At 39.2% G+C, this 27,502-nt stretch overlaps 2 protein-coding genes across 5 annotated transcripts in view; both read left to right on the top strand.

The window, feature by feature from the left end:
- Nucleotides 1-22,107, top strand: part of LOC139444078 (uncharacterized) — a 32,056-nt gene extending 9,949 nt beyond the window's left edge. The window contains exons 9-31 of one of the 2 annotated variants that reach the window (XM_071224988.1): nucleotides 10-1,083; nucleotides 1,235-1,333; nucleotides 1,589-1,727; nucleotides 1,936-2,117; nucleotides 2,482-3,814; nucleotides 4,392-4,465; nucleotides 4,749-4,844; nucleotides 5,098-6,540; nucleotides 7,167-7,495; nucleotides 7,759-7,974; nucleotides 8,181-8,491; nucleotides 8,759-8,873; nucleotides 9,115-9,297; nucleotides 9,947-10,517; nucleotides 11,021-11,238; nucleotides 11,524-11,688; nucleotides 12,426-12,672; nucleotides 12,971-13,238; nucleotides 14,109-14,258; nucleotides 14,452-14,731; nucleotides 15,347-15,415; nucleotides 18,209-18,404; nucleotides 18,626-22,107. In XM_071224988.1, the coding sequence (XP_071081089.1) occupies nucleotides 10-1,083; nucleotides 1,235-1,333; nucleotides 1,589-1,727; nucleotides 1,936-2,117; nucleotides 2,482-3,814; nucleotides 4,392-4,465; nucleotides 4,749-4,844; nucleotides 5,098-6,540; nucleotides 7,167-7,495; nucleotides 7,759-7,974; nucleotides 8,181-8,491; nucleotides 8,759-8,873; nucleotides 9,115-9,297; nucleotides 9,947-10,517; nucleotides 11,021-11,238; nucleotides 11,524-11,688; nucleotides 12,426-12,672; nucleotides 12,971-13,238; nucleotides 14,109-14,258; nucleotides 14,452-14,731; nucleotides 15,347-15,415; nucleotides 18,209-18,404; nucleotides 18,626-20,280 (9,413 nt within the window). In that variant the 3' untranslated portion in view covers nucleotides 20,281-22,107. Of the gene's footprint in view, nucleotides 1-9; nucleotides 1,084-1,234; nucleotides 1,334-1,588; nucleotides 1,728-1,935; nucleotides 2,118-2,481; nucleotides 3,815-4,391; nucleotides 4,466-4,748; nucleotides 4,845-5,097; nucleotides 6,541-7,166; nucleotides 7,496-7,758; nucleotides 7,975-8,180; nucleotides 8,492-8,758; nucleotides 8,874-9,114; nucleotides 9,298-9,826; nucleotides 10,518-11,020; nucleotides 11,239-11,523; nucleotides 11,689-12,425; nucleotides 12,673-12,970; nucleotides 13,239-14,108; nucleotides 14,259-14,451; nucleotides 14,732-15,346; nucleotides 15,416-18,208; nucleotides 18,405-18,625 lie in introns of both variants that reach the window. The other variant, XM_071224987.1, reaches the window with a different exon arrangement.
- Nucleotides 22,108-23,987: 1,880 nt separating this feature from the next.
- Nucleotides 23,988-27,502, top strand: part of LOC139444038 (uncharacterized) — a 59,240-nt gene continuing 55,725 nt past the window's right edge. For all 3 annotated transcript variants that reach the window (XM_071224943.1, XM_071224941.1, XM_071224944.1), the window contains exon 1: nucleotides 23,988-24,140. In XM_071224943.1, the coding sequence (XP_071081044.1) occupies nucleotides 24,083-24,140 (58 nt within the window). In that variant the 5' untranslated portion in view covers nucleotides 23,988-24,082. The remainder of the gene's footprint in view (nucleotides 24,141-27,502) is intronic.

Genomic DNA, 27,502 nt, shown 5'->3' with positions numbered 1-27,502 from the left:
TCATTGTAGATCTGGAAATAACCCATGGAGTACTGAAAGCAGCAAGAACAATTGCAGGCGTCCGAAATACAAACTGTTCCGTGTACCTGGCATTTTCCCTCTCACATAGCTCTGTTGAAATTGATACTCTAACCTTACGATCTCACCGCTTCAATGTAACAATATCAAAGTCTCAGTTAGTTACACCAAAGAATGATATAACGTTGTCAACGTGTCCAGGGGCGTCAACAAAGAATGAATATGGTAATATTTTATTGGAGAACTCTGAATTCACCTCGAGGTCAGTAAAGATTTTCACCACAAAAAATGAAGCGGCCCCACATGCTTTCAGGGCAACTGGTTCTGTTTTTCATACAGGTGGTATTTTATGTGAATCAGCACAAACATTGACCACCGTAATGTTTCTGAACAACACGTTCAACGTAGAAGAGGGGCGCGTATTCAGGATAAAAGGTCAATATTTAGATGTTGAAGTGGCTAATAATTCCTTTTATGCTCCATCAGGAACTGCTAATATAGATCTTAGCGGCGGTGCTCCCAACAGGGTTTTTATAAGGGAAAACAATTTTAATGTTGGGAATATGGAACTCCAATCTCAACAATCTCTCAATGAGAAGATGAATATAACCATGAACGTGTTCAGGTTTTGTCTTCTTATTTTGAAAACGCCCGATGTTATTATTAGACACAATGTGTTTGAGACCAATTTAGTCTACTTTATAAAATTCGCCAGTAAGGATTTCAGAAATACCATAATCAACGCAAGCAACAACTATTGGGGAAAGGACAAATTTTCAGAAATCAAAGTAAAGATATATGACAAGTCTAACGATGTGGCCTTACCTGAAATATCCATCATGCCATTCTTCAAAGATAGAGAAATGCTAGAACTTGTGGAGACTACACCTTTTCTCGACTCAAACGGAACATTAGGTGGAGCTGTTGGTGGAACCTTTACACTAACCAGTGCACAAAGTCCATACACTGTCCTGAGTAACATTATTGTTGGCAGAGAAGACACTCTGATAATAGATGCTGGCGTACAACTTCTGTTTGAAGACAGCGTTGGAATGCGAGTTGAAGGTATGGAAGCTATACTTATCATATTCAATCATACTGTTTGTGTAGGAAAACTGTTTTTCGATTCTTGGTACTGTTTTGCCATGGAATATTTGATAACACTAACCTTAAACGCGATAGATATGTCCATGTTCATTGTAAAGTCTTTGTTTAGGGAATCTCTATGTTAGAGGATCGAGAGATATGCCTGTTCGATTCCACCCGGCCAACGCAGGTATACCCTGGGACGGAGTGAAAGTGACAGGACAACCAAGTAAGTGTATACAAACTGTTGTAGATAAAACGTAACAATACTAGCATATACTATTTTCCTAGATTCCTGAGGATATACCGTAAACGCTCGATAGTACAAACACCGTTAATATTCCAGACACGTTACATTAAGGACACATTACACATTACTTTGCAACCATGGTTCGTTAATTTGAACATTTACACTAGGGATGATATCATCTGGATTGCCGAGGTTTCACTCTACTTGTTGAATATATACTTCATAAACTTTTAGGGATCGTACGGTTTGCTGGTGGTACTGATGAGCGCGAAGGAAGAGTCGAGGTTCTGGTTGGAAGTGCATACAGCACCATCTGTGATGATGACTTTGATATCCGTGATGCCAATGTGGTTTGCAGAATGGCAGGCTTTGAGTATGTATGTTACTGTCACAGTCCCGCTGTTCGTCATCATAACCATTGCTAAAGAAACTGAATTCCTGTTGATATTGTATCAAGTTCATCCTTCTTCATATTTATATTCCAATTACATGTTATCTTAACATATGGTACCAATTAGTCTATCGATGCTCTGCGCTGTAATTGTAGTAATGTATAATTATTGTTTGTTTCCTTTTTTTAGTCCTGAAGGTGGTGTGAAGTATTATGATCGTTCAAAATTTGGAGGTGGTTCAGGGGAAATCAAATATACAAAGTTACACTGTGTGGGCAACGAATCACATGTTGACGAGTGTATCAACAAAAGAACGGGATGTAATCATTTCGAAGATATCAGCGTCAGATGCTTGGGGAATTATCTCAAAGGTACATTAAGCATTTAAGTACTCTTCACGACCCATCAGTCCCGTAAAGATCCGGTTTAGCAGCCCATGTTTGCCGTAAAAGGCGACTGTGCTTGCCGTAGGAGACGACTAATGTGATCGGGTGGTCAGGCTCGCTGACTTGGTTGAAGCATGTCATCGGATCCCAATTGCGTAGATCGATGTTCCTGATGTCAATCACTGGATTGTCTGGTCCATACTTTATTCTTTTCAGACCGCCGTCATCTAGCTGGAATATTGCTGAATGCGGTGTTAGATCACCAACAAACAAACCAATCAGAACCCATGACGTAATTCTTCATGTGCCTTTCTGATATCATATTAAACTTGAATTCTTTGTTTTTCAGCACCCATCCCTGATACCCAGCTTGAATATCTAGAGATAAATGACACACTTGAAGGAATAGTTTTAGATGGGAATATCACTAAAATATCAAATGTGAAGTCCTTCTTCTCAAAGGCCAGTGGCGTTACTCTCTCCGAGTATGGGACATCCCTGCCCATCTTTGAGGACATAGAATCATCTTTCAATGGTTTGCATGGTATTACCATACGCGGCATAAATAAACACACCAGAATGACTGTGGTTGGTTGTGTGCTATCTGGAAATCTACAGTATGGGCTATATTTATCAACATATGGCCTCGTAACGCTGAACAACTGTACTGTTGCAGGGAATCAAATTGGGATGGGTTCCGAATTTTCCTTGTATTTAGATATAGCCTTAACAAACAGTGTTGTGAAATATAACAAAAGGTATGCTATATATCTATCTCCTGGGGGAAGCAGCGACCACGGAGAAGTGCGACTGAGTGTCCTGAGAAGCAGTTTGATAGAACATGACACACGATACAAAAACCATAAATGGGAGACACGTTTTCACGTCAGAAGCGTTATCTATATGGGGGGATTTTCCATCACATCTGGGAGCTTACTATTTGAAGAAAATGCATTTAATGGCAACATGGCAGATGTATTTAAATTCGACTATTACCTTATCAAAGCACGAATGTCATTGTTCATTGCTAACAATACCTATATTAATAATACAGGCCAGATTCTCAGTTTAAAATTAAACAGTCGAGAAGGAAATAATGTAAATATAACATCAAATAAATTCAACAATAACAAAGCCTTTATAAGTAGTGCTCCTATGATAGGAATAACTGATATACAACCCAGTTCAGTGATAGACATCTCTGGAAACATGTTCATGAACAATAGTGCCTCTAGTATAATTCATATGCCAAACGATGACAGTACATTTTCAGACATTAAAATCCATAACAATTCAATGATTCACAACCAAGTTACCAATGTCCTTCTTATTGAAATAAACGAAACAGAGATTCACAACAATTCCTTCTTCAATCCAAATGCAATGTGTGAGCTTAAGGTGGCCCCATTCAAGAAAGATCGCGAGCATGATGCCAGATGGAACTTTTGGGGATTCACTGAACTCTCACAAATCAAGGACAGAATATGTGGATTTGACGTCAATATGGAGTTAGGATTTGTGTCGTACATACCTTATTTATTATCTAATACAACCATGTCTCAGGCCAGAGTGCGGCCGACTGATTTCTTTGAGATGGGAGCAGTTGGTGGGGTTGTGGAGGAGGAGTTAACTCTGGACGGACGGTCCGAACCATACATCATCGAGAGGTCAATAATGATCAGGTACGTCTGGGAATCTTGTCTTAATTGTGTTGAGTGACTGCACGAATTAGTAAGATAGAACAACAAATTTGATACCAGTGTGCGTTAACAGGATAAAAAAGACCTTTTAGTCTTTTAATCTCAAGACCAAAAGATGATGTCTCAGAGAATGTCATGAGCGTAATATATATTTGTTTTTAATTACTTAAGTAAATATAATTGTAGGGGGCGGTCGGATAGCCTAGTGGTTAAAGTGTTCGCTCCTTACGCCGAAGATCCGGGTTCGATTCCCGACATGGGTACAATGTGTGAAGCCCATTTCTGGTGTCCCCCGCCGTGATATTGCTCGAATATTGCTAAAAGTGGCGTAAAACCATTCTCACTCACTCACTATAATTGTAGATTTTACTTAAACTAATCCCTGAGTTGTTAAACAGCCTTGTTTTATGTGCCGGATTTGACTCAAAATCTTTCCAAAATCCTTAAGGTAAAGTGCGCTTTATTATCAATCCTGAATAGACACGCCTGCTTGATGCATATAGGAATGTTCAGCGTATCAAACAAGATAGTTATTTGATATCCTTCATCATTATTACAGAAGAGGAGGAAAACTTGCTATTCACGCTGGAGTTCAGCTTCTCTTCACGAAACAGAGAGGCATTTATACCTCTGGTGAGTGACCAAACCCTGTTGCTATTTGACCTCAAGCTTCACACATCACCTGAACCTTTCCTCCTGTCCTATTCTCCTTATGATGCATTCAGTATGATTTGAAATATATAAATTATTGAAAGCATGAAACGTTTATCAGATTAGCTTTTGACAAACTATATTGACTTCTGTGAAATGTTATTCTGTGTGAAATAGGTACCTTTTGCTGTCAAACCATGTCATATAGTTTGAGATGTTTGTGTGAGCCTACATTAACAATGTTTGCATCTCGTTCATTCACCAGGATCTGTAGAGACCCTATCATCCAGTCCAAAGCGAGTTGTCCTCAGGAATCATACTGATGACCACTGGCATGGAATCGTTTTCGCTCACACATCAGGTAATATCGTTATCAATCGACTGTGGTATACTGCATCTCCATCTACAACTGCATGCAAACCTGTACATTCCTGATGTGATATTCATATGTATGCAAGAAAAACAAATTTAAATATTGAACGTCTTTTATATAGAAATCTTATTTTGACAGGATTAATAATAATAATGTATCATACAATAAATTCATTCTTGCTTTTAAGTGTTCAGATACATTATTTCTGTCAATTTGTGCTAAATAGGATTTTTCATTTCAGGGATCATTTTACGAAATGTCAATATAACTGGATCTTTTTATGGCTTGGTGACCTATACAGACAACATGACACTGTCTGACTGCAGTATCGCTCACACGGGGAGATCTGGGATGACGATTGGGTCTGGTGTAACAATGGTGAACCTGGGGCGAACTGCTATTGTTAATAGTAAAAGCTACGGTATCATGATCCACTCGAATGCATTACTGTTACGTAATGGATTTGTGCACAACAATGCATTGAGCGGAATTTACCATAATGGCGAAACAGGAAGTATTTTCCTGGAGGAAATGGAAATATTCAACAATGGGGAATATGGTGTTTACGTGAACATGGACTCTTTCAGTGGAAATCATCATATTAGGCTAAGTAACAGCTTTCTTCATGACCATAATAACAAGCCTGCAATTCGCCTGATATCATCAAGATACTATAAAGGCTATTCAAACATAACAGTGGGCGATTGCATATTCGACAACAATTATGGATCAGCTCAAATTTCAGCAGTTGGAAAGGCTGACCGGGATGACAGAAAAAAAGTTATTATGAGTTCAAATACGTTCAGAGGTCATTCCACTGTTGCAATTGTCACCACCGGTTTTAGTGAGGTATTGGTTACTGACAACAGGGCAAACAATGCCACGTCATATTCAAAATGTTTATTTGAAATAGACTTGAAGACAAGATCATGGAGCAGTCAAACTTTAGCATTATCAGTCAGATCCAATCTAATCAGTCATGTATCTGGTCTGTGTGCATTTTCTTTATCAGCATTTAAAATCTCAAGTGGATCCTTCTTGTTTAACCAGATATCACGATCAACTTTTACTGAAGGGACACTCATTCTTAATCTAGAAAATTATACATTATCTGAGAACATTTTCGATAATCCAAGTTCTGACTATGAGTTGAAAGTTACTAAACTGGGCAGTGGCTATATAAATGCTACACATAACTGGTGGGGGACGACTGACGAAGTTTTGGTCCAAGATAAAATTGTGGAACGATCTGCTGATCCAAGGCTCTTGAATGTGATACATCTACCAATATCAGTAAACCAGGCATTTGACTGTTCACAAGTGAGCAATTGCAGTGGCAAAGGAGAATGTGTTCGACCAAATGGATGTATCTGTCTCAGTGGATGGAAGGGGGCGGACTGTACTCAGTTTGACTGCTCAGACCTCAGTGAATGTAATGGTGGAAGGTGTGTCGGACCCAAACTCTGCGAGTGTGCTGATGGGTGGACTGGGAACGCGTGTGCTGTTGCTACCTGCTACCTGACCAATAACTGTTCCGGGAGAGGGTTCTGTGGAGAGCCGGATAAATGTACTTGTCTTTCCCAGTATAGAGGAAAATCATGTGAGTCGTGTGCACCAAAGACATGGGGTCGAAACTGTGCACCATGTCCTAAGTGTCTACATGGCTCATGTGATACACAAACAGGTACGTTAAAGCAGCCTTTGTTTTTCAATCGAACCTCGTTGTGTCTAACTCGAATTATCCGAGATTCAACACATCAGGGGAATGTTAATGCTTAATTTGGATACTCGGGACTCCCAGATGAGCTCGAGACTACCTGGAATTCGACACATCCAAGTTCAGCACAGGGAGGGTTCGACTGTATATAATAATGTAGACCACATGTTATGAACAAACTGTAATACTGGATACATTGGCAGTGATATAGGTTTAAAACTATATTATGACCCTCACTACCGGCACATACTAAAGACACATTTTGATCTCCCGCCTTTAATTACTATCAGAGGCATCAATGTATTTGATTAAACATCGACTGACATAAACAATATTTAACGAGTTTGATCATGTTGCCAGGTATCATTTTCCATCATATAATAAATCCTGTTTTGCTTGTATGAAATTCAAGTTTTACTGTGTCCATTCTGACCAAAGTGTTGTACCTTGTGACCTCAGGCATCAATAGAAAAGCCATCGAATACCCCCTTTGATTTGGACAAAACTGTTCGCAGCAAAATTGTGTGGATCAACAAAGTTCTAGGATTATGTAACCTTTGGTTGAACAGCAACACTGTTTCCGTTTGTTGAAGGAACCTGTATTTGTGAGAGTTCTAATTGGACTGGCAACCTCTGTGCCCAATGCAGTGAAACATTCTACGGACCAGATTGCCTGCCTCTACCAACTGTACTGAGCGTGTCCCCTGATGCAGGACCAGACGTGGGAGGAACACCTGTCCATATAAGGGGACATAACTTCAAGTTCTCAAACACCAGCAACTACAAATGCAAGTTTGGAGCAGTAACCGTAGCTGCAACGAGAATTAGTAGACAACATTTCACGTGTACTTCACCTAAACTAAGCCAAAGAACAGTACATGTTGAGATAAGTTCAGACGGGGTGCACTTCACAAGCAATAAGGTAATGCATTTGAGGAGCTTGAAAGTTTCACTAAATCATTGTAACATGTTAGGCAGCTTATATCATTTAGTTTATATACTTTAAGGCAATACACTTTATTTGTATTTTGCTAGATTAAGATATCTGATAATGCCTAAATCAATATGCTTTTAAGTCAGATCAGAATTAATGTTTTTATGTGTCTTCCTTAGCTTTGCTTCAAACGTGTGTCCAATTTATTGTTCTTATAGATCCGATCTGAAATCATTTTCCTTCAATAATAGGTTTCTTATACATTTGTTGTGCAATGTCCAACAACGGCTTGTGGCAGTACAGACAGTCCACCTCATGGTCAATGCCTGTTTGGTCAATGCACGTGTACTCTCCCTTGGACAGGGGATTCATGTTCGGTAGAGGCACTACCGCCAGTTGTCAGTGCCATAAATGACTCACAGTTGACTGAGGGCCAGACCTACAAGCAAATGATGTCTCTTGTGCAGGTATGATTACTGTAGACACTTTTTTCAGTACACCGTACCAAGACGACATCTGAACGAAAATACATGTATTTTGACATCTTTTCTTCTTATGAAACGTATTATCATTAGTGTTTATTAATATTAAAAGAGTGACAACGAATTGATTTCATGCAACAATATAGCATTTACAAGATCATGACATGCAATGTAAACGTATATGTTGCCAGGGTAGCCATACAATTCGCTGGAATTTGATTTCATCTCCGCTTGGAATGACGATCGATCAGGACACTGGAAATATTACTTGGATCTCAGTGAACGGTAGATCTACTCCGTATGTCATCAAGGTTCGAGCACAGAATATTGTTGGGCACGACGATGTCCAGTGGGTGTTGTCAATTCCGCTGTCCTACAGTGCTGTTGTGGACAGTCTGACACCCTGGGGGACTTTGGCATACCCAACACAGATCCTTATATCTGGACATCTTGACGTGTCTGGAAGCACCTGGAATCTCACTTCAGCATTAATTAAAGTCCAGTAAGTGTGTTTATATATGGCAAATGAGTCAAATGTTTTAAAAGGGTAACATTAATTCAATTTGACATTCATTTATTCAAAGAATTCCTACAATGATACGTGTATTGTCCATTTATTTAGTAAACTTGAACGTGTTTCAAATAAGATCAAATGTCATATTTTGTTTCATTCTCAGAACTATATCAACGTTGTATACATATAATTATCGTGTATTTTCAACCATGCAGTATCCCGGCATTTGAATAATTATGCACTATTTAAATGTAGGATTAGAAATAAAGAGGGTACACGTGACCTAGAGACCCATGCTGAGGACACATCACCTTTCCTGTTTGACGTCATCTATTATCCCCAGCCAGACGACAGTGGCGAATTCAGTGTCGTATGTAAATTGTTACACCATTTATCAGCTTATTAGCAATAAATGTATTGTATTCTGGTTGAATAAATCATGTAGGTAGTTGATCTGGATATATATTCGGGTGTTTTTTTTATTGAATTGCTTATGTTTTAACTTTTGTTTATGATCATTCACGTGTATTTCTAAAGATGTCTGTGTCTAATGGTTTCAAGATAATGTCAATGCGTTAACTGTCACTATATGCAATCTATGATATTTGAAGAGCGCAAGTCATCCGGCTGATACTGAGTTTCTGGAGCAAAAGAAGTGGCGAGTCCAGAGCATGATCTGTGACCCTAAGGTTGTGTCACTTACAGCTTACCTTGACACGCCGGCAGTCACTTTTCCTGCGGTTGCAAATCTTACAAATGATGGGTTGGACTCATTGGAGAATATTTCTGCGACGGTATGTTGACATTTACATGTTATTAGGTTCCGTGGAATTGAATATGGCCTCAAAATAGAATACCCCTGAATTGTTACCATGCAAAAGTATATTTTTGGAAATTGTTACATTGAAAATATACCTCACACGCAAGCAGAGATACTTTTTGGGGGGTTTGTTTAATGCCGAACTCAAAAATATTCCAACTAGTGCGGTCTGTAAATTATCGATCTGGACCAGACAATCTAGTGATTGACATCATTTGGCATCGACCTACGCAATTGGGATAAGTTGACATGCATCAACCAAGCCAGTGAGTCTGATCACCCGATCCCGTTAGTCACTTTTACTGCACGCATGAGTTGCTGAACACCTATTCTCTACCCGGATCTTCACGGGTCAGAGACGTACATGAAAGAGTGTTATCACAGAATACAAGAATCCTCAATCCCAGCATCCTGACTTCTTAATATGTGCACCTCTTATCTACTCGTCACTATAATGTATGGAATAGTGCGTGGACTAAAAATATAACGAATTAATATTTCAGATTCAGAGTTATTCCTACAATGTTGATTCTGCATGGGTGTACTTCGGTGAACAACGCACAAGTAATATCATAATGTTGCCTTCAATGTCAAGTGTACCATTTGATCTCATCATTGAACAGAAGCTGCCCTTACAAACAGAGTTGTATGTAGTGGTACGCAGTGTGCGGGGCACAAGAACAGTCTTAAGAGTGCAACTAAATCTGAAAATACGACGACCCCTTCTCAAGTTATCTCCATCCAATATCAAGACAGCTGCTGCAAGAGGAAAACAAACAATTTTCAACATTAATGTTACAAACACCGGTGAAGCAACAGCTAGAGATGTCAATGTTCAAATTCCCAGTGGATTACTTTTGAAAGTGGCAGCCATATCTAAGCTACGTTCTTCTTTCTCTGAGAGGTTGGAGCTTGAACCAGGAGAAACAGCGACAGTGATTTTGGTCTACACCGTTCCCTTGGAAAGACAGCTCGGTGAAACGGATGGTAGCTTGTTGATCACCTCTAACGACTCTTCGTCTACGTTGACATTCACATTCTATATAACTTCTGATGACCGCCATGACATTCAGGTGATTGTGGAGGATGAGTACACCTACTTTGCAGCCGATAAACCACTGTTAGCTGAGGCCGTGGTGACACTGACACAGCCACGGAGAATGTTTAGCAAGACTTTCATCACAAATGAAACAGGTATCATTCATTAAGAGTGTAGTGAAGAATAATTCAAGTTTGTATCCCACTGAACGTATCTATAACACTTTGATTTTAAATGGTTAAAAAACACTGGAAAATGAAACCAGATGTATTAAAGGTTTCCGCAATTTTATATTTATTTCAACAATAATCACATGGTGTTTATACTGTTTATTGACCCTCGTCGTGGGTCGACAAATGCTAATAATGATGACTTAATTATTTTTCTTTAATTCATCATTGTCACACGTATTATACGAATAATTTTATCACACACTACATGTTATCATCAAAGCGAATTAAATTGTAACTATGGAAAAACGTGATTTTTATCTTTGTATTTAATGCCGTCTATCTGTGTTTTATGATATCACCCTATGATAGCGCTAACTTCGCTTTCCTGTATCTGTAATAGGTGTATGTATGTAACACACATTTGTATATTGATACTTCTAAAAGTGACTGTTGCTATTATTTACAATTTAACCTTTTATCCACAGGCATTTTAAACTTTGATGGGATCCATGCAGACCGGTATACACTGCAAGTTGAAGCAGCCAACCACACATCAAAGTCTGTCATTATCGTTGTGGACGGCAGTACCTCGACATACAGAGTCTTTTTACAACGTACAGCAGTAACATACACGTGGTCTGTCACAAAGACAACCTTCGAGGACAAGTACACCATTACACTAGAGTCAACATTTGAAACAAGGGTACATGCATATACAGTATTAATCATCGTACAATCAAGACTGGTACCAATATTTTGCTTCATGATCAAATAACAGAACGTGCAGATCCTATATGTATTTTATTAAACATTTTAACCAACAAATTGCTTCATGATCAAAAAGCATTACGTGCAGATCATATATGTATTTTAATACATTTTAACCAACAAATTGCTTCATGATCAAATATCAGAACGTGCAGATCTTATATGTATTTTAAATGAAAAGACTAGGAACTATTTGTAAACTAGCTGGTGTCTGTCACAGGTTCCCATGCCTGTTGTCACCGTAGAACCTGCTTCTGTCAACTTCATTCCGTACGAAGAAGGACGGTTAACGAGAATGGTGTTCACTCTGACCAACCATGGCTTTATCCGAGCAGACAATGTGAGATTTTCACTACCAAACCATCCAACTTTACGCTTTGTGCAGGTAAATACTGATAGCATTAACATATATATCTATCAAATGTTAAGAAGACCAAACACGGGAATCATGGTATGACTTGTCGTATATGTTTACAACACACGAGACATAGTGAGTGAGTAAGTTGCTAATAATGTCGCCTTGAACGGGATGTTAGTTATATGAATACGTGTCAGCTTAATTTGGGAGGACAGCTCAATGTTTGTTTATTTATTTTCTTTTGTCGTTTAATGTACAGCTCGAAGTGATATAGATCTTAGACATTAACCACGTTTGTAGATCCCTCGAGCCGAGCAGGTGCTGAAAAACAAAGAATCATAACCAGGCAAATATTGGATTCGAACCAAAGATCATGTCATCTTCGCACGCCTTAAGGACGCAACACCCGTGCCCGTTCATTTCAGTCGCTCCGAACAAATCACTGATATTAGAAACAATATGTCTATCGAGAAAAGAAAAGAAAAGAAAAGTTCTTCAATAAGTGCTTGTCAAGGATAAATCGTTTTAAAATATCTCGCTTTTGAAACAATGGAAGTGAAGTCAATAAAGCACCTCGCAACATTTTACCCATGTGGGAACTCGAACACGTGATGAGCTATTATTTTAATCAAGAGGCTTCCCCACTTCCCTCTAAAAAAATTCAAAATCTTTTAATATTATGTTGTTGGTCATTCAGATACTCTATTTCACACCCTTTGGCATCTCATAAATTGCAATGTTGACAAACTTAGTTCATATTCCAGGTTGTCGACCCGATCGGAAATTTGGATGCGAACACCAGCATAATTGTCCCTATCGATGTGCTACCAAAGAAGATAAGCAAACGTTCCTCATCAACAGTGTGTGGTTTTATCGTGCTCTATGACTATACGTGTGGATCAGTAAGAACAAATAGTGCATCCGTGAGATTAACACGACAGTATCCAGGTCAGCCTCCTGCATCATGTGCTGGTGGAAGGGGCCGCAGAATAAGAGGACAAGTGTCTGGAGGTAATGTTATGAATGAGTGACTTTGACTAGACGCATCTTTGGTAAGTGTTTCAGTCATGTCTCGATGTGTCAGTTTGATGTGGGAGCACAGTTTTAAGTAATACATGGCTTTCATGTTTATCACCTTGGTGAAACTCTGAGCAAGGGCAAGGCGCTGTCAAACAAAGAAACGTAACTCGAAATCTAATGTGTGTTCATAATTCTTTCTATCTGTGATCACGTTTTCATTCACTGACATATTCATGCTAAAACAAGACTTTGAATAAACGCTATGTTATATTTTGATGCTTTTTTGTAGGAGGTGGGTACCGTCTTCGTGGGTATGTGGGCACCAATGTACCCTGTGACTGTATAAAGGGGCTCATCGACAACTGCTATAAACCACTTCTTCGACTCCCTTTTGAGCTGATACCAGGAGTTGGGTGCTTATTGGATATTTATGACATCTCTAATATCGACAAGTCATCATCTGCAGTTTCTGTTGCCACAACAGTAGCAAGTTATGCCCTAGATTGTGGATTTGGGCTTTCGTGTCCCGTCTGTCCCTTTCTTTTTAAATATCTCAAGTAAGTATACATACATGGTGGTTCCTGGTTAGAATAGACCCCAGGAATATATTCTTGTCGTAAGAGACGACTGTGGATTAGTTGGTCAATCTCGGCATGGGGCATTGCTTATGATATTAGTCACGGGTTTGTCTGGTCCAGATATCGGATAAAAGATCTGATGTTGATGACAGTGACGAAAGACAACTGACAGAGACGAGAAGGCCGGCTGTTGTTAAACGTTGTGGAATGATGGCTTGAACTCAATCATATATCTGACATAGACAAGTCAAACGTCCCAGCAACTATGTGTCCTGAGCAAGACAACCCAGATACTCAATCCCATTCCTTCATACCATTCTAAGACTCACCAGTTGTCATTCCAATGATTCCAAATTCGCCATCTTGGTTATATTCATTTCCTGAACAGCATAGCATTAGATTTACCTGACATCGGTCGCTCAGTCTTGCACACAGAAAAAGTATACTTACATCTATCAATAATTTATTTCAGTAAATATAGGTGAATTGCAAAATATAATCGGGATTTACGAACAGGAACAAGCTTTCTCGGAAATCAATATTTCAAGTGTAAAGGAAGACAAACAAAACATTCGTCCGGATATTGTTTCTTTGTTACAGGGTACAAGTAAACACCACAATAGAAAAAAAACTATGCTTATTGTAAGATAAGACTAAAATGGAATTGCAATCAGCCTCTTGGACTTGATTTCATTCATCGTTGCTCAGGATGTCAGCCAATGGTTTGCCTAGTTCGAAGTCAGTTATTTATACACCGCCATGATATAGCTGTAATAATGTTTCCTGCAGCGTCAAGCAATATTCTCTCAATTCACCCACCAACGTGATACTATTGGGGTTTCATTCCAGCTGCCTTGACGGTCTCTCACGAACTTGTAAGAGAAGTGGACGAAGGCGGCGAGAGGTCAACTCCGAGCTTGTCCTTGAAGTGGAGAGATCAAGAAACTATCTCAAGAACTTTGTTGATGTTTCAGTTGAGATATTTGGTAATCTCAGTGTGTAAGTTGTTTCAACATCTCTATTTAGGTGTTTGGTAATCTCAAGAACTCTCTTGATATCTCTATCTATATATTGGGTAATTTCAGCATGCAAGTTATGGCAAGATCTTTGTTGATGTCTTTATTAAGAAGTTTCTTATGTTGGCTCTGGTAGTGGTTTTTCATATCAGTATAAATGTGATCATATGTTCCAGTGTTGACATTAAAGGCGAGTGGAAACAGGCCTTCTTTAAAGGAGTGTCAGAAAACAGCCCGTCTCAGTACCTCCTGGATTCCAGTGAGGTTGACATCATATTACTTTTGGTGGTTGAAGACGATCAAACTATTTTAAATACATTTCTACAACGATGGAACAACACATTTTCTTCGTGGATAGACGGAAGTTCAGGTCCGCCACAATCAAATGTTATGTCACTGAAAGATGTGAGGACCCTTGGAGACACCTTCATTGAAAATACAAGGACCGTTAAAGAGGTAGGTACACTTCATTTGTACAATCTTTCAAATTGCTGTTCGTTTTTTATCCAAAACATTTATGAATATAGCTCAATTTAAATGCAAGTTTACTTGGCATCTCACAGAGAAATCGCTATCGTGTCTCTTATGGCACATAACTATACAATGTGGTAAGGTATGTGGACGAATAGAAATTTTAAATAGGATATATAAATATGATCCCATGGTAAATTTAAGTAAATATGTCCATCCTAACTCTGGGACATTAGATTGCCTTGCTTCTTAAATCAATCAGATGACACCGTTCTAAAACAATTGCGCTTCATTTCTGTACAATGGCGATTCGGAGAGTTCGATTTTAACAAACGACAACCAACACAAAACAAAACATCCTTCGATGGTACTCCCTTTGGTGGCGTTAGATGCTATGACTCTCAGAAACGAGCTGGTGTATACATATCCACAATATAATGGTGCGGTCTGTGTTGTGTACATTCTGAAAAGTTCGTTTTCGAGATACAGTACTCATTTGTGCTGGTCTGAATGAAATGTCCTGAAGCTTGAGTTGCTGATCAGAAACTCTGGAGGTTTCGTCGGACCTTCTCCTAATGTATTTTCCTTGTATTGTTTCAGAGAGGATTTTCAAGTGTTTTCCAATATTTTGGTTACATAATGACAGAATACAAGAAGAGTGTCCAAGAGGTGAGTAAAAAATATTTAACTAGTCTGGTTCAGCAGGTAATCTTTTTTGTCATGAGAAATCTAGGTCAGGTTTAGGTTTGTCATCACACCACACCTAGCTCGAAAATAATAGACGATAATACCGCTGGGTTTCATGGCTTTTCGTATCGTGGTAGTTTCATAATCCCCACATCGCCCCATACCCGACCGGGGTTATTTGGGCCGCTTATGTAGTATTATATTTACGTTTAGCAGTTTTGAAGACACAATTACATAAAGTCGTGATTGAGACCTGATTCAGTGTGACGACATTTTGTAAATGGCAAGTGTAAGAAATTGCTATGTACTTGTTATATGGCATATGTGGTCTTTTGACTAATAATGTCGTGTTATACATGTATTGAAAATGTGAATCAGCGCGTGGAGAGGTGAATATACGTGATATTATATCATGAGTTTGGAAATTACTCGATTCTGATTGGTCAAACAGAGGTTGTCAAATCACAATAAACCCTCTCTGATTAAAACAGTGGAAGCTAATACTGTAAAACAGGAAATTAATGCGAAATAAATCACTTCTGTATTTTTTACTAGTATTACATAAAAAAACAATGATATCAGATCCTTACAAGTTGTTAGCAGCCACTGACAACAATCAGTCACAAAGGTAATAGATAAATAAATTACTAGACACCTATTGAAGACACAAAGTGAAGTTGAGTTGTGGTCAGTTCACAACCTGTCAAGCAGCCCAGATTGGCGTCAGCCACGGATTATCCCATCAGTGTCCTTTACAAGCTTTTCAAGAGCAGACACGAGCCAACACGCATGAAAGGGTTTCATGACACTAACCCGCAGGTCAACAGGAGTGTGAGGATTGTCACCTGATCGAAGATTAGATGAAATGTTGTATTTGATAGAATAGTTCTTTTCAGACATTGTCGGTAGGCATATCAAAATAATTATTATAGGTTACAAAAATGCAAAGTTGCGGTTACTACAATATTCAAAGGATGTGTGGCAATACATGTTGTTCATAAAACACGATAGAAATCTACAAAGAGAAAGTATTTTACGTTTTGGAGAGAATACAGAGCTTGGATTTTGGCGCTTTTCTATTTACGACTGTGACTGTCATAATGGTGACGTTCGATGTAGAACAGAAGCTTTGCAAAGCTTGCTTAGTTTTCTTTAGGGGTGCCCACCTCATGTTAGTTTGCGAAGTTGCTTATATGCTTTCAGTGACTGTCATATGTTCGAGTAAAGTATTACTGTGTGTTACAAACTGCTTGAGCATATACAGCGCCATATTTCGTTGAAATGCTGTAGTCGGTGATTCCATTATTCAGATCGACAACCCACTCAACACACTGGATTCTATATTTTCAAAGCGTTCGGTTCAAAATTCAGTTTAGCGCCGTTATATCTACAGGTAACCTAGCTCAACATTGAAAACACAGTATGTTTGTCTTCTAAATGTATTTAAAGAAAAACATCGTGTATATATCGCATCATAACTTAATAGTTCAAACAGAAGCACAGACAACATAGAAACGTGAGTGTAAGGAAAAGCTCACAGTATTACCCGGCTCTCGCCACAGGGAGGTTGCTCTTCTAGATTGCCCATTGCTTTTTATTGTGGGTGTTGTAGGTCGGGATTAAAAGTGTTGTTGGTTTTTATTTTATAACTCGACTTCTGAAGGACCGTGGACATGGCTACCCAGCGTATAAGCTGCCTCGCTGTACAGTTTGCTGCTCCAAATGAATTATGGCTTGAATTTCGATGTTTGAACCGTTATCAGATGTTACTAATTACACATAACTTAATGCACTATCAATCCACACACCTTACAAAAACATGCCATGGTTTTTTCGGTTTCTTTCTCAGAAAAGCTAACTTCCCAGATACAGTCATAATTATTCTTCATATTCACATAGAGTACCATGTTACCATGTTCAACACATGTACAAACTGAAGGTAGAATTGATTTAAGAAAAAAAGTTTACATTTATCAACATATGCAGTAGTTGTCCAAGATTCTCAATAATGGAATTTGATGGAGACCTTTTATCAATACCCTGTACAATGCGGGCATAATATCTTTGTGAAATTGGATGAAGATCATAGCTATTTAATCCTAAAGGTCTTAAGGAGTTAATGTTGTGTCTTGCTTTCTCACAGTACTCTTTTACCTCTTGTTTTGGGCGCTGTTTTGACTCTCACCCAGTGTGGAATCTGTTTCAGCGTTAAATCGAAACTGACTATTCTCTCGCGTTAACATTTTCACCATATACCGTAAACTAGGTGGTAGTAATGTGTTTCTAGTTATACCCTTGCGTTTTGTTTGGTGAACACTATTTGGTTGGATTATATGCTAGGCGTCACCTTGAGGCATATACGTTTGTGTTCATAGTGGTGTCCATAGCAGTGTGTTTGTCCGGATCATATCTCTAAAACAAATATATATTCTTTCATGAAACTTTGCACAGATAGGGACCAAGTTGTCATCTGGTGCCTCTTGCTATTTAGGGACTTTTTGAAATTATATTTCTTCCGTTTCCATGGCATCAAGTTTGACTTTCACTCTCTTTATATTGGCGTGTACCTTCCATTTTATTGTTTTGAAGGTTCAATAACTACTCTTGTATACGGACAGACATATTAGACGGAAATGATCTCAACAGGCTGGACTTGAAGTTACAGACCGAGGATTTTTTCAATAGAATCTATGGGGGCCAAGGGGATTTGTTTCCTTCTGGTACTTTTGTAAAGTATGTTTCTTATTGATTATACATGTACTTCTCGTTCTTAAGGCAAAACCAGAAGAAGGAATTTGCGCTAAAGTACGAATACGGATTACACAGGACCTTGTCTTGACCAGGGATGCTTTCCAGGCTCGATTAGAAATAGAAAATGGCGAAGAAGGATCTCTGGAAAAAATTGACGTGAACATTTTCATAACCAGAACAGGGGGAAATGGATCTCTTGAAAATAACCTTTTCTCTATTGGTAAGATCACGTGAAGTCAGTTTTGTAAATCTCATGTTTATAGTACAACATGGTTTAGGTAATAACATTAAAAGCTTCTTAAAGGCGAATAAGGGAAGTAATACTCTTCCAGCTCATTGTCAAATAAATCAAGTTGGTAATAACGGTAGTTTGCAAATATTCATTGATGTTGTTTTGTTTCACATTGTCATTGGGCCATTGTTCTTGTCTTTTCAAAACAGGTCAGCCAAAGTTAGAGGGGATCAGTGACGTGTCTGGAACTGGAACATTAGCCACCGGGGTCAAGGGTTCAGCTGACTGGTTGATTGTAGCTTACACAGGTGCAGCTGTGGATGAGGATGTCAACTATGATGTTGGAGGAACTCTGTCATATTTTGTAGCTGATAAGGAATTCAACGTCCCCCTTCTACCAGACACAATAACCGTGACGCCAAATCCAAGTCTAACACTTGCCTACTTCCATGAAAAGTATGTGCAAGGCGATGACCCTATGACGACCCAAGTGGAACCCGTGGTTCCGTTCCCCCTTGCAGTAATGGTAACTAATAAGGGTAATGGGATTGCACGACAGGTAAAGATATCCTCTGGGCAACCAGAAATCATAGAAAATGAAAAAGGATTGCTTGTGTCGTTTAAAATCACCAGGGCACAACTAGGGATGGAATCCATTCAACCATCACTAACTGTTGACTTTGGTGACATCGTCAGCCGCGAGACCAAAACAGCACGATGGTGGATGACGTCAACACTTAAGGGCAGGTTTTACAACTATTCGGCCACATTTGAAAATATAAATCCACTAGGTGATCCCCAGCTGTCTGTGTTTGAATCTATATCTTACCATGACATGATTCATCAGGTTAGAATTGATAGCATAGGTGCAGATGGCTTGGATGATTTTCTTGTCAATGACGTTGTTGACAAGGACAATCTCCCCGACAGACTCTATGACAGCTCTAATGGGTTTTATTCATATCCAGTAGATTCTGTATCGGCAATTGGATTTTCTAAAACAAAGGAGGAGTTCAGAGGAAGGAAGAAATATATGTATGTTGAGATCTTGGTTCCACAAGTAAATGAGTCGTGGCTATATGCTCGGGTCATCAATAACATAACGCGAGATTTGTCATCAGAATCACTGCTTAAAGTTACTAAAGATGATGGTAAGAATCTACTTATTCCTCAGAATTCCTGGCTTACTTCTTATTATGAGAACAAATTTTACTTCCATCTGTTTGACAACAATAACCACCAGTCTAACGTATCTGTTTATAATGCTGTGTTTGGTCCGAAAAATATATATCCACCAGTATTTCAAAATATACCACACACTTTAGAAATATCTCCCCGTGAGCCAAACAGTGATATCTTGACCGCGAAAGCAACAGATCTAGACATGAATAATGTATCATACAGCATTGAATATGGTAAAACATTTTCTGTTGATGGGCAATCCGGGGTTGTTAGAAATATAGTCCCTCTAATAGACGGGCACAGCTTCAACATCACAATTCTTGCATTCGACAACGGTATTCCTATCAATTCAGCAAGTACGAACATAACCATAACGGTATCTACATTAGTATCTACAGAGAGCACACCTTCTATTACCATGACTAAAGATATAACATCGAAAACAGCTCCTTCTACGACATCAGCCCGTGTTTCTAACGACACAAGAGGCCTAACTTCTGCTTCACCCACACACATTTCTCGTGAAGAAACATCATCATTATCAACATCAACACCATTCACTACTGGCACAAACATTGCTTCCACACCAGACTCACCTGTGGCAGGGCGTGGTGTGATTCCTGCCGCCATGTCCTTGTTACTCGGAGCCTCGCTTTTGGCTTCATTTTCAGTTCCTATTTGATTGTTAACTCGATGTTGTCATTCCATGAAAGTTTTGTTTTGCATCAATGTTACTTGAAATATGGGGATCGAACCCAAGGCAACATGAAAGACTTCAAAAACAAATTAGATTAAGAAGTATTTGTTCATCGCAATGTAAAATGTATCGATATTGATTGGGTACATATAGAGATTATCAAGCTGTCATTATTTATTCCAATCTGTCATACGACAGCTAATAGTTGGAGCATTTCTTTTATTCTCTGCTGAGATGGGAACTGTTTAGTATGTGATGACTTTGTATATAAATATGTTCACATTAACATACTACGTTTATGACGTATAACATGTCACGGTCGGTGATTTTGATATTGTTAATTATCTGGGTACATTTTGTCTTTTATCTTCTTACTTAGGTGTGGAGTATCTGTGTAGTATTTTGTATATTCTGTGGCTACATGCATAGGTATAAAACCGAGTATGGCTTTTTTTGAACGCTTAAGTTGACAGAGGCGTGCAGAAATAACATCACAACCACAGAGATGTTGAACGGTTGACGTTGAAAGGTATCGAACATTCTGTGCAGTATGAACTGGGTACATGTGGGTACTAATGGGCTATAAAATTATAGGATCTCCGTTCCGACATATGCTGAAACGCCCTCGTATGGTTCACACGCGACGTCATCACGCTGAAGGTCCACAGCGGTGTAATTTGATCATGTAAATACTGATGGAGTAGGACATTGTTTTACCCGTATTCATATATATTAACTTGTTTGTTGGTGGATAGTTTCATTCGTGTTTGATTTACAAACGTAGTAACAGTTCCATGTATCAATGTCATTGTGATTTAATCCACATTTACAGCTGGAAGGTCCTTCCGTGTCTTGGTTTTTCATTATTCAAATATCCATAACCATGTTATTTGATACTGAAACATGTTTCAGTATGTATTTTATGTTGCACATCTCATAATGTATGATGTGACGTTGGATTTGGTATTGAGACAAGATACTTTTCAGCTTCAGCTGCAAAACCAGTTAATTTCTTATAACTAAAACTGACCTAGCAACCATGTTATCTCTGTGTTATCTCTTTTTCTCAACAGGCTGAAACATAATAACTTCTATTGTTTGATGCAATTTCTGGGACATTTGTTTTTTCCATAAAATCCCAGCACCCACCCTCCTCCCGAATACCAAATGGTTGGTCCCTGACAGATAACAACATGGACAAACGCTGTTAACAAGCATATATGAATTTGTTCTAGTGCACTATACCGTCCACAGGGTGTAAGTAAAGGTAGGGGCATCACTACAATTCCCTTGATTTCAACCATATCAGTCATCAGTTGATATAGGAAATGAAAGCAGAATAAATTGTGGTTGACGAAGTTTATTTTTGCTACCGAGTGGTCATAATAGATGTTGGTTTAAGTTTTGAATGAGTGTTATTGCTTCATTTGCCTGAACTGGATTTAATAAACGATTTGATTTACCATGCTGGTCATGAATATAATGTCACAACTTGTACTTATGTTAATATTTCTTTTTCTGAAGAACAATGTCCTCCATTTGCTGTTTCACCTGTGTTAATTCATTCAGTACTTACAATTATGAATTATCTTGTACTCGCGCAAATGAAAACACGAAAATCAAAACACTGGTTCATTTCATTTCAACTTGACATTAAACAGTAATTACCCACTATAGAGTGACAGGATAATCTCGCCATAGAGACATCTATTACAGGGGCCATACAAGCTGAATTCGATCTATCTAGAATACTTGACCACAAACTTAGAACATATTACTTCCACATTCTCTCCAGCCCCTAACCAAGGTAATATCATAACGTTTCTAAATAAATATTTATGGTATTGATTGTGTTTGTTCTTAAACGCTGCACTCAGTAATATTTCAGCTACATGACAGGGGTATGTAAATAATCGAGTCTGGACCAGACAATCCAGTGATGGACATCATGAGCATCGATTTACGCAACTGTGACACAATGGCATGCATCAACCATGTCAGCAAGCTTGACTACCCGATCCCGTTAGTCGCCCCAAACGGCAAGCATAGACACCTCTCATGGCAAGCTTGGGGTGCTTCATGGTAAAAAAGAAAACCTGACAACTGCAAACCCAAATATAGACATGGGAAGAAGATTCCATCAGGTGTAAATCAATTGCAGAGACACATTTCTCCTGGGGAAATGCATTCACGTTGTAAGCGACCAGGCTTTTATATGTAGGACAAACTAATTCTCCATGTCTGATTTGTAATATCACTGAACAGTAGCAAAACAGTACACAAGATGCATAAGACAAGACACGCATGCGTCAAATCAGTGTTCGTTTTATCCTTAAAGTTAGCAAGAGGCAGGTGTCTTAACTGGTACTGACATCCGGCCAGTGCCCATAATGGTGTGCACACTGCTAAGACCGCGACACCAAATATAATATGTTGCCGTTCAAAGTATTTTATTGCAACCAATATTTAGTCACGTGGGGAGTTAGCTGTTTGAATTTGTCGTCTGGTACATTATTGAGACCATTTCTGGATTCAAAGTCAAAAGATTTGCCGATCGCCGTCAAAATCGTTATTTTAGAAAAAATATTTTGTGCATTTATTCGACGTTATGTACATTTAGGATCCATTGAAATAGACGTGTCAGAAAGGTGACACTTGACGCAATACACGACATCGTCCACTTTTAAGGTTGGTTAAGTGAAACGGAACGAAAGGAGATTCGGGACATCTTGGAAAACATATCTTTGGAATACATTAGGATTCTTTATGGGACAGTCGCAGCTCTCTATGTGACGATTAGGCCATCTATATGAGACATGTTCTCTATATGAAGGATTGAGTGAGTTAGGTTTTACGCCGCTGTGAACAGTATTCCAGTCACATCACGGCGTTTCCCTGTATAAGAGATGTCGTTTATACGTGAAAGATATGATATCTATACAATGTATATAGAGGTGAGGTGAAATTGGGTTTAACGTCGCGTCAAAGATTATTGCACTTATAGCAACGTGCATGCACGTGTGTGTGTGTGGCTGCTTGTACTAGTCCATACTGATGCCGATTTATAGTGCTAGCCCACTGAGATACCATGCCGCAGTTTAACATGAATACCCAACTCAGACACAGTATACTGACCCCGAGCCGACCAGTCCTTGCTTTAACCCCTTAATGCCGAGCGCCAGACAGGGTAACAACAAGTACCATCTTTTAACGTCGTTTGGCATGACGCGGCAGGGGATCGACCCCCGGATCTTCCGCTCTCCGGGCGGACCCTCTACCACTAGACCACAGAGGCGGTAATCTATTATTAAAGTACACAAGCCATTTTAAAATAGTTGCGAGAGATCATACATAAATCAGGCTATACATAATATATTTAAAACCATATGAGTCAACTCCGCACGTGGATGGTCAGGCTCGCTTGATGCATGTCATTGTATCCCAATTGCATAGATCGATGCTCATGATGTCAATCACTGGATTGTCTGGTCCTGACTCGATTATTTACAGACCGCCGTCGTATAGCTGGATTATTGCTGAGTGTGGTGTTAAACAACAGACAAACAAACGACTCTTCACACCTGTTTTGTTGTTAGATATGTCCCCGAGTAGCTACCGTAGATCCTGTGCCCGTGACATGCCTGAGTAACTCCGGGCCTCCCTGCGCTTCACGCCTGGTGGCGGAGGTTGTCCCGGCGTATGTAAGACGCAATTCCCAAATACCGAGACTCCTGCGACTTACGTAAGAAATGAAGCGGAGCTTAAAACTGCCATTGTGAAAGCGACAATGATGGGCGACCTGCTACTCGTACGGTTGCTGCTACTGATGCTTTCAACAACTGCCGGTATGTGCACCTTTTCTACCACTTTATAATGTCACGGTACATCGTATTTAAAGAAAACAAGGGGCTCAAAGTAAAGTAAATTTTTACTGTATTTCCTTGCGAAAATCTATGTCAGAAGTGTTCGGTCCGACTTGGCCCGGGCTGTCAAAATCATCTTAAACCTCACAGATCTATCTTTAAATTTGTTTACATCTATAGACTAGAGTTATATCTACCTAAATACCACTTTATAGTGTCGCAGAACGCTGTACTTAAAGAACACAAGGGTCTCAAAGTGAAGCCCTTTTTCCCCTACATTCCCAAAATAGTCTCTATCAGAAGTGTTTGGCTTGTGTTGGGTCCGACTTGGCCCGTGTGGTCAAAATCAACTTTAAACACACAGACGTATCTTCAAATGTGTTTACATCTATAGATTAGTGTTATATCTACCTATAAACCACTTCACTTTATAATGTCACGGTACATCGTATTTAAAGAAAACAAGGAGCTCAAAGTCAAGCATTTTTACTGTATTTTCTCAAAATCAACTTAAACCTCACAGATGTATCATCACACAAACACACACACACACACACACACACACACACACACACACACACACACACACACACACACACACACACACACACACACACACACACACACACTGAATTGAGAAGACGTGCGTTACGAAGCTCCTCCAAGTCATCATCAATATCCGTAAATGTCTCTGATGGTATTACCCATCCAAAGCCGAATATACATTTATTGTGCTTTCTTGACAACAAATGTTATTGTTGGGATAACACTTTCTTAGTAAAGTACAGATTCTCGTACTTTTTTTTGGTTGATTCCCGTCTGGGATTTGAACCCACGCTGTGAGTGAGGAACCCAATCGCCAGCACACAAACTCAGCGATCTAACCTAGCCTCCGAACCAAAAATGTTAGTCCAGATTACGTACTTTGTGTACCCCTCTGACAAGTGAAAAATGGCACGGATTCTATGGCCGAAAGCTTTGAACCCACAATGCTATTAAGAAAGTGGTCAATAGTAACACATATTATATTTGGAAAACACTTTCACAGTAAACTACAGGGGGCACGGGTGGCCCAGTCGTCTACGGCGCCGCGATTTGCTGTGCAGAGTTGCGTCCCTTTGACATGCCAGAAACCTATGACTGTGGGTTTGAATCCCGGTTCGCCCCGATTATGTTTCTAGGTTTGTCAGCACCATACCCGTGCTCGTGTGTATCACCGAAGTGGTAAACGTCTGAGACCTGCATCACTTCGGGCTTTCCTCCCACATTAAACTAACGCGCCTTGATATAACTTGAATAATGTTAAAAACTCACTCACTCACACAGTAGACTTCATATTCTCGTACTTTATAGGGTTCAGATAATATACGTTGATGGTTGATTATCGATGGACAAATTAAAGCCAAAACTTAACTTGGTAATGATTGGTAATGGGAAATAGACAATGGGCAAACGGGAGGCCGGGGTAATCAGCGCCAATTATCTGTTGGCTTCCCTTGTTGCGTTTCCTTCTTTGCTATCTTTTTACTTTTGTTGTTCTTACAGGTACATATGTATGTTCTCTGTCTCATAGCATTTAATAATATTCACCTGATGAAGGAGTAAGTATATACTCCGAAACGCTGGGTTCCTCATAATAAAGACGTTGACATCCATAAATAGTTTTCCTTATGTGTATCAATTCTTAATGCCCCTCAAAGACTAAATCTAGCGTTGTTTTTAAATGTAGTGATATTTGCGTAGAATATAATATGGCCATGCCTATAAACATATGGGTCTACATGAGCATTTAGATATAAATATTAGAGCTAAGGACATTGCTAATTCTGCAGGAATACAGTACACGTCATAGCAAGCTGTGATCTTTATTCACACTTTAGATATTCGTAATGGAGATCTGTAACTGAAGTTTATCGTAATCTTACGCATCTCTCACCTCCTGACCAGTAACGTTGAACTTCTTAGTGCATTCAGATGCCGTTGTAAAATTCAAGGCTGCTCCTCTTTCTGTGATGTTTTGACGGATGAAATCTATTGCGTTATAATAATCTCTGTTTGCTGATATTTAATATGTATATGTTGTAAAATATTGACGATATTTTAAACGTGTAATTCGATGCATGCAATGCAATGTGAACATACGTGCGGATGCACGAAGGCGGTTATGGTCATAGTATAGTGCGATGGATGTAGGGGAATGGTAGGAGGGTGTATGTATGTGAGCACGAATACCAATACATGAGGGCGGATATAGTTATAGTTCGATGGATGTTTGGGAATGGTGGGAGGATGGATTATGTATGAAAGCATGCGCATGGATCCATTAAGGCTGCCGTAGACATAATGGTGGGGAAAGAAGAATGCGATGTGTGTGTGCGTGCACGCGTTGTGATACGAGGGTTGGCGATCATGTTGTGAGATGATTGTGTGAATAGAGTAAGTGGTTGAGGATGTGGCAGGTATGAGTATCGGTAAATGCAGACTTAGGGTTGGGGGACTGGGTGTGCCTGTACTGATGTCTTTTGTTTCACTCACTTATAATGTTTTCTTTCACTCAAATACTGTTTTACCCATTTTAATGACTGAAACTGTAGTGACTCAAGGGTCATTCTGGCCGGGCATTCTACATATCTACCCGAACTACGTAGCCATTTTTAAGCTGTTCAATTCTTCTTCTTCCTCACACACACACACACACACACACACACACACACACACACACACACACACACACACACACACACACACACACACACACACACACACACTCACACACATTGTTTTATTAAATCTATCCTCGAGAGTCAGTAAGAAACTAGAAATAACTGCCTTTGTTCTGTAAATCTCAACAAGTTTCAGCTTTCGCCTCTTCCTTTGTGGAATGAGGTTTCATATTTGTAAAACGATCTCTTTTATCTGTCTGTACCATCAACTTAACTGTCCTCACCCCCTGCAGTTTTCCCGTCCCATATTGCCAAGCAGGTGACCCACAAGGAGGAATACCGCCCTCCCTCAGTCCATTTATACTGTGCCTAGCACGATATGTCAGTGTGCGAGCTTAGCCTCAATTTTGTAATTGATATCTTTTCCCGTAAAAACCAAGCCTCGTTCTCAAGTGCGGCCTACAAACAGTAAATACAATTTGCTAGCAGACGACATATTCACTCTATAGTCTCTGTCAACTGGAGTTTTTGAAAAAAAGGTTTCTACTGAACCAATTTTTTTCCTACTTTTACTAGCTTTCCATGTTACAAAATATATTCACTGGATATTAATGCTTTTCACCTGAATAATAAGGTTTATTCATTTCATGATGAGAATCATCTTTTTTAGAATTGTCCCAA

This window comes from Haliotis cracherodii, unplaced genomic scaffold, assembly GCF_022045235.1.
Source record: "Haliotis cracherodii isolate W230 unplaced genomic scaffold, xgHalCrac1.p SCAF_5, whole genome shotgun sequence".
Taxonomy (NCBI): domain Eukaryota; kingdom Metazoa; phylum Mollusca; class Gastropoda; order Lepetellida; family Haliotidae; genus Haliotis; species Haliotis cracherodii.
Note: the sequence above shows the minus strand (reverse complement) of the source record. Positions and strands in the feature narration are given on the sequence as shown.